The 12,294-nt window shown below is 51.0% G+C and overlaps 1 protein-coding gene across 1 annotated transcript; it reads right to left on the bottom strand.

Annotated features, from left to right (window-relative positions):
- Nucleotides 1–4,609: 4,609 nt before the first annotated feature.
- On the bottom strand, nt 4,610–11,919 carry LOC128847761 (zinc finger protein 271-like). The gene is made up of 2 exons (XM_054047451.1): nt 11,798–11,919; nt 4,610–7,887 (listed from the first exon to the last, which is right to left on the bottom strand). The coding sequence occupies exons 1-2, from the start codon at nt 11,805–11,807 to the stop codon at nt 5,471–5,473; spliced, it is 2,427 nt and encodes an 808-aa protein (XP_053903426.1). The 5' UTR covers nt 11,808–11,919; the 3' UTR covers nt 4,610–5,470.
- Between the last annotated feature and the right edge of the window lie 375 nt (nt 11,920–12,294).

Raw genomic sequence — 12,294 nt, 5'->3', positions numbered from 1 at the left:
CAGCACAGAAGTAAGGATGGCATGGTATGGTATTGCCACCCTTACTTCTGCACTGGTTCTGGCAGGGTGCTGCCTTCAGAGCTGGATGCCTGGCCAACAGCCACTGCTCTCTGGCTGCCCAGCTCTGAAGGCAGCGCAGAAGTAAGGGTGGCAATACTGTGACCCCCTTAAAATAACCTTGTGACCCCCCTGCAACTCCCTTTTGAATCAGGACCAGTTTGAGAAACACTGGTCTCCCCCATGAAATCTGTATAGTATAGCACACAAAAGATCAGATTTCAAAGCAAGGTGCCCCTGTTGGCGGGTGAGCTCCTGAAGATGACCTCTGAACTTTGGATCTTCACTGACTAAGGACAACAACCGTGAGTGGGGTGTGGTGGAAGCAGATGGGAGCAGCATATTAAAGGAAGTTTTGGTTGATGCACTTAAGAACTTGAGGCAAAAGAACACTGCCCAACGTGCTCTGGGGTGGGTGTTTTGCCCACGGTTTTATGTTTATGAATCCTGATTGCGGCGTTTTCCCTAATTAATGCCGGGTGACTTCCCTCCTTTTATGAAAAGTTTCTTTTCTATGCTCAGACTCTGTGCTTGCGAGAAGGGAAGTGTTGCTTCTTGGAGGTGGCCAGGGGTGGTGTGCAATTGTCCCAGGTTATTGTGGGTGGGAGCTCGAGCCAGTTGTGTGTTGGATCGATGGAAAGGAACCCCTAGGTATAGAACCCAGTCGTGGTTGCTGCTGACTCCACTTGGCAGAAGGGTTACAGTAAGAAATATTCTTAAAAATTGAGACTGGCTCTCACGCAATTGTACCCCTCACTCACTCACAAAGAGTGGTTCTCTGTCCACCTCTATTGGCTAGGCAGGATACAGAAGTTTTGAGTCCACTATAGCCTTGGAGGAAATGGAGATTGCCGGCTCAGACTTTTTATTACGGTGACATTTATTACAGGTTAATAAAGGATTAACAGAGCATTTCAAGAAATGGTCACTCAATTGTTGGCTGGGAGTTCAAAAGCCTGACACTCTACTACATTTCTCCGTTTATCTTTCGTAACGTGGTAATGTCGGAACACCGCACCTGATCAATTCCAACATATATGGGAACGTTCTAGATGTCAGTGGTCACAATCCGATTGATTCTGGGGGAACAAAATCAGAAAACAAGAAGGGGAAAAGTAGAGGGCACGGGGAACCCCTTCCATCTGATTCACCTAGCCACAGCTTCAAGCACCTCTGTAAATGTCTGTAGATCAAACAACAGGTTGATTGCACCCCCTAACACCTTCCAGCATAACAACATCCCTGCTCCTCCTCCCAACAGAGTTTAAAATGTTGCTACCCCGAATGACTCATCTCCCGGACAGAACGAAAACTAACCAGGAAAGGAGGGGAAAGTTACAGGGAGTCGCTGAAATAGAGGGGAAAGGAGGGTGGACTGGAGGGATGCAAGAGGTCTCTGGTATGTGCAATAAATTCAGCCTACAGAAGCAAAGAAGTATGCGACCTCCTCCTCCCCATTTAGACAGGTCGACAGATCAATAGATTGCTTATAACCATCGATACTGACTCCCACGGACATGCTTATAACCTTCAACTGATGCACCTAGAGCACATACTAATCACATCTGTAACATGCTTCTAACAGCTATTAATTGTTTATTAAAACTTTTATAAATAAAACTTGACTATCAAATGCAGCCTCCTTTTCTCCTTTCGATCAGGCTGTACCAATTCATGCTTTTAGCTCCAGAAGTCTCAAGTTCGGTTCCGGCAGGTTTTCTGAGCAGCAATGGTACATGCGGACACGGAGATTGGAATTTTTAACACTTTGTAGGGAATTTGACCATCTGTGAGGACTGAACCCCCTGACCTCTATCCAAAAGCATAAGCACCTTCTGCTTGGGCTAAAGGGCCACATCCATTAGCCAGACCTAGCTAGCGATGAAGTTATTAGACCTGGTTGGAAAAAGGGAATTTGTTTACTAGATTTTAAGGCTAGAAGAGGCCATTTGATCATCTAGTTTGATCTCCTGCTTTATATAGGCCATAGAATTCCACACAACTACCCCTGTATTGATTCTCAGAGGAATTTTCAGGGGCATATGTCCTATGGGAAGTTTTCCCAGTGGGAAATTCCAGTTTTCCCATGGGACTATTAGAAAAAGAGAGGGAGAGTAAGAGAATCCTATTTTCTCACATTTTCTGACTGTTTCCCAACTTTTTCCAGCTGGAATTCAAGTTGGAAAGTAGATTCCCACTAGCTTTTCCCCGCTTGGGGATTTCCCAGGGGGAAATGCCCAGTTTCCCAGAGGAACGCTATTTTATTTGTTTTGATGAAACGAGATTTTCCATTTGTGACGCTGTACGGAATATGGGGGACACTTTATATGATAGTGTTGATACCAATATTATAAAATTGCAAGGAATCTGACCAGATATGCCGTGTGAGGTATCTGCAAAAATGTTATACTTTGCCAAGTATGATAATCTTCTTTAGATGTTTGTATCACCTTTGCATTGTGAGTTATAGATGTGTAAGTATATCTTTATTTCCAACTTGTGCTATGTTTCTGGCTGACACCCCCAGACTGATTGGCATCAGCACTGCCTAGCCTGTTCGATGGCTATCCAGGGTCATCAGCTGTACAATGAACCCATTGAAAGAAACCAGGGACTACACTGTATGAGTCAGCAAGACATGGAGAAGCATGCCTATGGAAGGGACCTCTATGGCTTTTCCATGGCATGTGCTGTGAAGCTTGTGTTTGGAACACAGGAAGTACAAGTCACATGGCAAAAGAATATAAAGGGAAGCTGCATCATCTCCATTTTGTCTTCATTCCTGCTCCTTACCTCTGGAGTAACTTTTCTACAAACTGAAGCTCTGAACAAAGGACTGAATGACCCATCCAAGCTGTGGATGTGTTCCAGAGGGACTCTCAAGCCAGCAAACTCATCAATACTGCTAAGAATCTGGTATACGGACTTTGAAGTCTCTGTATGTATCTGATTGCTTTACCATTTAACAACTCTCCTCTTGTTCTTTCTTTTTCCTTATAATAAACCTTTAGTTTTAGATGCTAAAGGATTGGCTGGCAGCCTGGTATTTTGGATAAGATCCAAACTAATATTGACCTGGCAATGTGACTGACCCTTTGGGGTTCAGAAGAACATTTTCTATAGTGAGCAGAGTTTCAAATAACTTCTCACTGTACTGGATCTAGGTGCTGCTTGGGAGCCAGAGAACTGGAATGCAATGAAGGGGGCTGTGTGAGTTCTTTTTCTCAACAACCAATGCGGGGGATCAGGAGCAGAGTTTGGGACTGGCTGGGGAGTCTAACTTCATTGTTAATCACCAGTTTTGGGAGAATCTGTTCTCCTTTTGCAACCTGCCCTGATCTTGGCATTTTCAGTGAGGGCTGCCCCAGGCACCCCAGGTCCCACCATTAACGAAATATTTTCTGCTCAGAAAATGCCAACCAGTGACTAGCTGTCAACACAATTTCAAGCATGACAAAGGTCTCTACATTCATGGCACAATAATGTATTCTAAGGGTACTTATCGGGCCCCCCTTCGCCTAGTATCCAAAGACTTTGCAATCTTTAATGCACTGTGTAAGATGGGTGCTCCTATCCCCATTGTACAGATTGGGAACTGAGGCACAAGGGGCTAGATTTTCAAAGGTGTTTCAGTGCCTAAAGATGCAGGAAAAACGACGAGGAGTCCTTGTGGCACTGGTGAAGTGGGTTCTAGCCCACGAAAGCTTATGCCCAAATAAATTTGTTAGTCTCCAAGGTGCCACAAGGACTCCTCGTTCTTTTTGCTGATACAGACTAACACAGCTACCCCTCTGAAACCTGTAAAGATGCAGGAAGGCATTCAACGGGATGTTCAAAGGCACCACACCTGCATAAGGGACTTAACTCCCATTGACTTCAATCTTTAGGCACTTTGAAAAATGTAGCCTTAAGGACGTGTTTCTATTAAAGCTGGAGCTGCAATTTCCAGTGTGGGTAGTTGTACATGTGCTCCCTTTGATGGAGCCAGCATGCTAATAACAGTGGAGTAGCTCAGGGGCACCGGAATGCAGGGGAACCAGGGGGCCATGGCCCCATCCCTTTTTACTGGCCATAAGGGTGAATGACAGGGGCGGGGGAAGAGGGCAGAGAGGAGTGAGCAGGGGGTGGGGTCATGGAGGGAAGAGGTGAGGTGGGGCAGAGTCTCAGGGGAAGGGGCGGCACGAGGGCGGGGCCTAGGGGAGAAGGCGCGGCATGAGGGTGGGGCCACGGTTCAAGCACCAATGCCCCCCCTCTTTAGGAACCTTCTGCCACTCCTAGTGTAGCTGCCATGGGCTGGGGGGAGGGGGACAGGACTGGCGAGCCACCCGAGTACGTAGCTAGGGTCTCGGATGGGATTGTACTCCAGCTGCTAGCTCATGCTGCGGCAGCATGGCTGTTATTTTGAGCACACTAGCTTGATCAAAGCGAGGGTGTGTACATCTACCCAAACTGGGAATTACAATGACAGTGTGGATGGTCCCTAAGTACCTTGCTCAAGGTCACACAGGGAGAATCCAGATCTCCCCCAGTGCCCTGTTCCTCCCCTCTTTGAGCCATAGGCGCCAACTCTGTGGGTGTTCTAGGGCTGGAGCACCCACAGGAAAAAAATAATGGGTGCTCCCCCCTATCAGCGCCTCCCCCTCCCTCCCAGCACCTCCAGCCCGCCGTGGATCAGCTGTTCCCCGGCATGCAAGAGGCACTGGGGGGACGGGGAGGAGCGAGGGCAGGGTGCGCTCAGGGGAGGGGGCTGGAACAGGTACGGTGGGGGTGGGGCCTCGAGGTAAGGAGTGGAGTGGGGGCGGGGCCTGGTGTGGAGCAGGGGCGAGCACCCTCTGGCACATTAGAAAGTCAGCGCCTATGATTTCAGCTACCTGAGGGCAAGGATGGTCCAATGGTAAAGGCTCTGGCTTAGGACATGGGCAAGTCAGTTTCACCTTCCTGCTGGGCCACGGGTCTGACCTCAAGTTAGCCACCTAGCTTCTCTGCATCTCAGTCCCCCATCTGTAAAACGGGGGATAATAGCACTTCCCTACATCTCAGGGGTGCTGTGAGGATATATAGATTAGAAATTGGGAAGTGCTTTGAACTCTACAGGTGAAAAGTGATTTATAGGAAGGCAACAGTATTATTTGTCCCAGTGGAAGTAATTGGCTTGATCTGGAGCAAGGAAGATTTAGACCAGATATGTGGAAAAACTTTCTAACACTTAAGGGGAGTTCGGCTCTGGAACAGGCCACCTACGGAGATTGAGGGACTCTCACCAACTGGAGGTTTTTAAGAGCAGGTTGGACAAACACCTGTCAGGGATGGGCTAGGTGTATTTGGTCCTGCCTCCGCTGGTGGGGCTGGACTGGATGTCCTCTCGAGGCCCAGTCCAGCCTGACATTTCTAGGACCACACCAGTGCCAGGTGGCTACGCCGTGTGGGTCCCTTGGTGGGCAAGGAGGTGAGAACTGGTGCTGAAGCTTTTCCCACAGTCGGTGCATTTGTAAGGCTTCTCCGGCAGATGCGATCGTTGATGGACCACCAGGTGGGAGCTCTGGCTGAAACTTCTCCCGCACTGGGGGCACAGGTAGGGTCTCTCTCCTGTGTGGGTCCGCCAGTGCTTAACGAGGTCTGAGCGCCGGGCGAAGCTCCTCTGGCAGTCGGAGCATTGGTGGGGCCTGCCCTCCGCATGGGCCCTCTGATGGGCTGCCAGGGCCGGGCGGGAACCGAAGCCAACCCCGCAGTTGGGACAGAGGTAGGATTTCTCCTCCGTGTGGGTCCTCTGGTGGGTGATGAGGTTGGAGCGCTGGCTGAAGCCCCGCCCGCAGTCGGGGCAGTGGTAGGGCCGCTCCCCGGTGTGTGTCCTCTGGTGGGCGTGAAGATTGGAGCTCTGGGCAAAGCCTTTCCCGCAGTGGGAGCATTTGTAGGGTTTCTCTCCCGTGTGGATCCTCTGGTGTTTGATCAGTACGGAGCTGTCCCGGAAGCTGCGCCCGCAGTCGGGGCACCGATAGGATTTTTCCCCAGTGTGGGTCCGGCGGTGTACAATCAACGTCGAGCTGGTGTTGAAATTCCGCTTGCAGACGGCGCAGGTGTAGGGGCGCTCCCCCGTGTGGGTCCGCTGGTGTTTGATCAGGTTGGAGCTCTGGCTGAAGCTCTTCCCGCATTCGGAGCACCTGAAGGGCTTTGCCGCTGGACGGTGCGGAGGGGCCGAGCTCGGATCAGAGCGTGCCTTGCGGCCCCTTGGCTCTGCCTGGCGGGCAGCCGGCACTGGGCTCTGCTCCGTAACAGTGCATGGAAAGGATTCCCCCTCTGAGTGGGATCTCTGACGTGCACTGACGTTGGAGCTGGTGGGTTGGGGGCTTTGCTCAGTGCTAATGCACAGAGAGAACTCTTCCTCCAGCGGGGTTTTGGGATGTGTATTGGGGGGTGCTGGGCTCGCCTTCAATCTTTTCCCCAGATCAGCTTCCTCCTCTGGGTCAGCTCCCTCTCGTGCATTGTGATTGGAGCCACTCAACCTTTGCACGGCGTTAGCACGTGGACGAGATTTCTCCTGTGGGTGCGTTCGCCGATGCACATTGAGCTCGGAGCTGGCGTCGAACCTTTCCCCGCAGTCGGGGCATTGATGGGGCTTCCCCGCTAGGTGGGATTCCCCATCGCTGGTCTCTGCCGAGCTCTGGCCAACGCTTCTCCGGCTCTGGGTATCTTTACCGGAATCGTGTTCCTGGAGGACTGTCGGCGTGGTGCTCATGCAACTTTTATAGGGCTTTGCCTCCTCATGGAGTCTCTTATGGGTAATGAGGTGGGAGCTCTGGCTGAAGCTTTTCCCACAGCTGGCACACCTAAAGGGTCTCTCCCCTGTGTGGACCCGGCGGTGCTTATTGAGGTCCGAGCGCCGGGTGAAGCCCCGCTGGCAATCGGGACATTCGTAGGGTTTCTCTCCCGTGTGGGTCCTCTGATGGGTGATCAGGGCGGAGCGGCTGGGGAAGCTTTTCTCGCAGTCAGGACATTTATAAGGCCTGTCGCCCGCGTGGCTCCTCCGATGGGTCAGGAGTTGGGCGTTGGTGCTGAAGCCTTCTCCGCAGTCAGAGCATAGGTGGGATTTCTCCTCAAGGTGGGTCCTCTGGTGGGAGATCAGGTTGGATTGCTGGCTGAAGCTCCGCCCGCACTCGGGGCATTTGTAGGGTCGCTCCCCGGTGTGGACCCGCTGGTGGGCGCTGAGGTTGGAGCTGGTGCTGAAGTGTTTCCCACAGTCGGCGCAGTGGTAGGGCCGCTCCCCGGTGTGGACCCGCTGGTGGGCGTGCAGGTTGGAGCTCTGGCTGAAGCCTTTCCCGCAGTGGGAGCACTTGTAGGGCTTCTCACCCGTGTGGGTCCGCCAGTGCTTGATCAGCACCGAGCCCTCGCTGAAGCTCCGCCCGCAGTCGGGGCAGCGGTAGGATTTCTCCCCGGTGTGGGTCCGGCGGTGCACGATGAGGGCTGAGCTAGTGTTGAAGCTTTTCCCGCAGCTGGTGCATTTATAGGGTCTCTCGCCCGTGTGCAGCCTCTGGTGAGTCAGGAGGTTGGAGCTCTGAGAGAAGCTCCTGCCACACACGCTGCATTTATAGGGTTTCTCGGCGGCGACCGCATTGCTGTCTTGGGGTCCCTTGAGAGCTCGCCGATGGCAGGCACGTTTATCCTCTTGCTTTGCTGGGTGCTGCCTCCCGGGCCTGCGCCGACTCTCCCCGGTTTTTCCCCCCTGAGAAGCAATCCCTTCGGATCTTCCCGAGAACGCCCCGCGTGGTTCCGCATGCTCCGGACCTCCCTGCCAGGGATTCGTCTCTTCGTTCTCATGCTCGAGCCCGTCAGCTGCTGGGATAAAAAGAGAGAATCTGAAGGCGAGTCGTTCTCTGGGCTGGGAAGAAAGGAAACCTCAGCACCGGGGGTTGGGGAAACTCGATAAGGTGCAGAAGCAGACGCCGTATCCCTAAAAATGCCCGGATCTCGGCATAGCCTCAAGCTATTGGACCCCTCACAGGAATCATGGAGCGGAATTAAATGGCCTGTGCTATTCAGGTGGTCAGACTAGATCTGCATTTCTCCACCCGTGGATCGGGACCCAAAATTGGGTCTCCAGAACATAGGTGGGTGCTCTGGGGCTGGAGCACCTGCGGAAAAAAAAAAGTGGGTGCTGGTGCAGCCGCAAAACAGCTGTTTGGAGGCTTGCAGGAGGGCGGAGAGCAGCCAGCGATGGGCAGGTGAGGACTCGGGAATGGGGTGCAGCTGGGGCAGGAAGAGGCGGAAGAAGGGCAGGGCCTCAGGGGAGGGGGCAGAGCAAGGGCAGGAAGAGGTGGAGTGAGGGCGGGGCCTTGGCGGAGGGGGTGGAGTGGGGGTGGGGCCTTGGGAGGGGGGCAGAGAGGGGCAGGAAGAGGCGAGTGCGGGGCCTTCGGGGAAAGGGGTGGAATGGGGGCAGGGCCTCAGGGCAAAGGGGGGTGGAGCACCCCCAGGGAAAACTAGAAGTTGGCGCCGAGGCTCCAGAATGTTTCAAAGGGTCGCATGGCAGCTCCTGCGGCTCCTGTCCCACGGGGCTTGCTGGGCTTGCCTCCCCGCTCCAGGCACTGCAACCTCTCAGTGCCACTCAGGTTTGGCCCAGCTGTCATGGCAACGGGAGCCTGGGTAGGCCAAACCTGAGTGAGTGCCCCTGCAACCCCATGAGCCAGGGCACAGCTCCACTCACACAGATTGGGTCCAGTCAGGGGCAGCGCTGCTAACCCAGAAGTCACAGTGCCCGGAGTGGAGAGCCAAGCCCAACCAGCCCCACAGCATGGGAGTTGCAGGAGCTGCCACTGTGGGGCGAGCGCCGAGCAGGACCGAACCCCCCTAGGGTGCAGGATCCAACTGAACCCACCCCCAAGCCTCCACCCCCAGCCTATTTACTGGGTCGCGACAGGCCACAAACATTGACAAATGGCTCCTGAGCCCAAAAAGGTTGGGAACCACTGGGCTAGAGGATCCGAATGATCCTTCTGACCTTGAAATCTTTTTGGAAAGGGTTGCTTATTTCACACACTTTACACGCGTGTAAATGACAACACAAGGTCACAGTACGAGGAAGGCTGATGGTCTTGAGTTAAGGAAAGGGGCAGGGCCGCAGGACACCTGGTTTCATTCCCCAGCTCTGCTACAGACTTCCCTGTATGACCTTGGACAGTTCACTTAGGCTGGGATGTTTAAAGGCGCCTATGTGAAATAGACATCCAACTTTCATTGTATTTCAGGAACAAATTCTTGATTCATTTTAATAACTCCCTTAGGTAACCTTTGAAAATGCCAGCCTCAGTTCCCATCTGTGAAATGGGAATAATAGTCCTTCCCCCCCTCCCCTTCCTATCATGTCTATTTAGACTATAAGGTCTTTGGGGCAGGGACTGAGTCTCACTGTGTGTTTGTAGTGCACCCAGATCTCAGCTGCTGCCTTTAGATCTTATGTAATACAAATAATGCAGAGTCTAAGGCTATAAGAAACCATTGTGATCATCTAGTCTGACCTCCTGGCCAGAGAACCCAGGCCAGGGAACTTCCCCAGAATAATTTCTGTTTGTACTAGAGCGTATCTTTTAGAAAAGCATCCAATCTTGATTTAAAAATTGCCAGAGACAGATAATCCACAGTGATTGTTGGCAAATTGCTCCAATGATTAATTAACCTCGCTATTACTAAGTAAATCAATAGCAGAAAGGTTCCAGGAAAAGGAAAACAATTAGGGTGACCACCTGTCCCAATTTTATAGGGACAGTCCCGATATTCGGTACTGTGTCTTATATAGGCGCCTATTACCCCCTCACCTTGTCCTGATTTTTCACACTTGCTATCTGGTCACCTCTAAGAACAATGCCAGCAAACTAGTCCTACCACAGAGATGCCAAATATAAGGTACATTTAGGGGTTCATCATCATTATACCCAAAGTACTGGGTCGCCGGCTAGAGCTGGCAGAAAATTTTCCAATGGAACCGTTTTCTCACCAGGAAATATTTTGACAGAATTGAAATGTTCTCTGTAGGAATGTCCCGATTCTATTGAAACTTTCAAGCGAAATCAGGCAGGTTTCGAGGGTCCTTGTTCCAAGGCAGCCTGCCCTGGAGCAGAGGAGCATATTTAGGAAACACCATTCTCACTGCGGAAACATTTCAATGTTTCTGAAGTAAAATATTGCAGGACTTCAGTTTCACGACAATTTTAACGGTTTTGGCTTTTTGTCCCAATTTTGGCCAAAACGTTTCCTGAACACTCAAAATTTCACAGAACCAAAATTCTGTTCTCTAGCCAGGTTTAGTGGTGTGGTCCTCAGGATGCTACAAAGTGGTTTGAAATAAAAGGCAGTATTTCTTCACACAACACACAGTCAACTTGTGGAACTCTTTGCCAGAGGATGTTGTGAAGGCCAAGATTATAACAGGGTTCAAAAAAGAAGTAGGTAAATTCATGGGGGATAGGTCCATCAAATGGCTATTAGCCAGGATGGGCAGGGATGGTATCCCTAGCCTCTGTTTGCCAGAAGCTGGGAATGGGCGACAGGGGGTGGATCACTTGATGATTACCTGTTCTGTTCATTACCTCTGAAGCACCTGGCACTGGCCACTGTTGGAAGGCAGGATACTGAGCTAGATAGACCTTTGGTCTGTCCCAGTATGGCCCTTCTTATGTCCTAAAATGAGTTTCACTCCTATCCACAAGCATAGTTCTGACCCTCAAAAGGTGCCAGAGAGTCTAAGGAGTCCACTAGGGACTTTGCTCCTGCACAGAATTTTAAGTGGAAGATGATCAGACACTACGGTGATGGGCGGCTGTAGAGAACCGATAGCTAAAGTTGAAACAGGAGAGGAGCTCTCACAATGCCAGCTGAGAAGCGTGAGCTGTGGGGGAAGGTCTACTTTTTAGGCTCTTCTGCTCCTTCCCATTCCCACTTCTGGATTTGTACTAGGAGCCTGTAGAACCAGCTCCTTAGCTGGTGCACATTGGCACTGCCCCACTAACGTCAATGGAGCTACCGGACCAAGATTTTCAAAAGCAGCTGCTGAATTTTGGATGATTAACCTGACACACGATAAAGAAGCCCTGATTTTTCAGAGGATAAGTTCTCAGCACTTTTTGAAAATCCGGCCCCGTTAAGATGGACACTGAAAATCATTAAGTCACTTTGCAAAATCTTGGCTCAACTAAGGAGCTGGGTGACTGTTGCCGTGATGCCAACGTCTGATTTTTATCTCCAGCCTCATGATGTTTAGTGTTTTCCTCAAAGCCCCAGTGCCCAGAGTCAGATGATTATGGAAGAATCTCAGCTTTAATTTTTTTTCTTTTCAAAAAAGTACATTTCTAGCCTCAAGGTTAAAGAGAAAAGCTTGAAAACTTGGTTCTTGAGTCTCAAAACCCAGAAGGCAAATAATAAACCATAATAAAATAATAATTAGTAGTAATAATAATAAAATAAATAAAATTATTAATAATAATGAATAATAATGTGTTTATTATTTAAAGCCTCATTAGTTGAAAGCAGTCTCATGATTTTGGGGGGCTGACTGGTTCTTGAATGATTTCAGCTGGCAAATACAGGGGTCCTGCAGTCCAGCCCCAAACAGAGCACCTTGCTCTCTAAGCAGCTTCTTAGGGGTCAGGCTGCAAAATGCTCAACTGCTGTATTGACCTACATCAAGGTTCCTTGGCTACCTTCCCTGAGCTGTCTGTTCATTGCACCTACCATCAATCCCCTTCCCAGCACTTACCTGGATTCATACCGAGAGGGCCCTGTGCCCAAGCACCCAGGGGTAATTGGGGAGCAGCCCCAGCCAACCAGAGATGCTTCTCTGATGCACCGGGGGTAGCAGAACCTGCATCCCACTTGCCTTTTGTGTTTCCATCACAGATGCACTGTGGGAAATGCAGTCTCCACTGCAAGGCATAAAGACACGCACTCTTTGTTGCAGAGCAAACTCCGAAGGGCAGTCTGTGTGGCAGAGAACTATGGGAAGTGTAGTCTCCCTTGCCGTGAAACAGCGTTTTGCATCGCAAGGCATTGTGGGAGCTGTAGTCTCTGGGCCTGGGCCTGATCAGAAATGTAGTGTTTGTGGTGGAGCATTATGGGGAAAGCAGTATGCGTGGCAGAGCATTATGGGAAGTGTAGTTTGCATTGCAGGGCAGTATGGGAAATGAATTTCTGGGAGGCATGAGGACTACTTGATGATTGTGATGTGCTGGAGAAGAGGCTGTGGAGGGGCAGGGA

Source organism: Malaclemys terrapin, chromosome 13 (genome assembly GCF_027887155.1).
Source record: "Malaclemys terrapin pileata isolate rMalTer1 chromosome 13, rMalTer1.hap1, whole genome shotgun sequence".
Classification (NCBI taxonomy): domain Eukaryota; kingdom Metazoa; phylum Chordata; order Testudines; family Emydidae; genus Malaclemys; species Malaclemys terrapin.
Note: the sequence above shows the minus strand (reverse complement) of the source record. Positions and strands in the feature narration are given on the sequence as shown.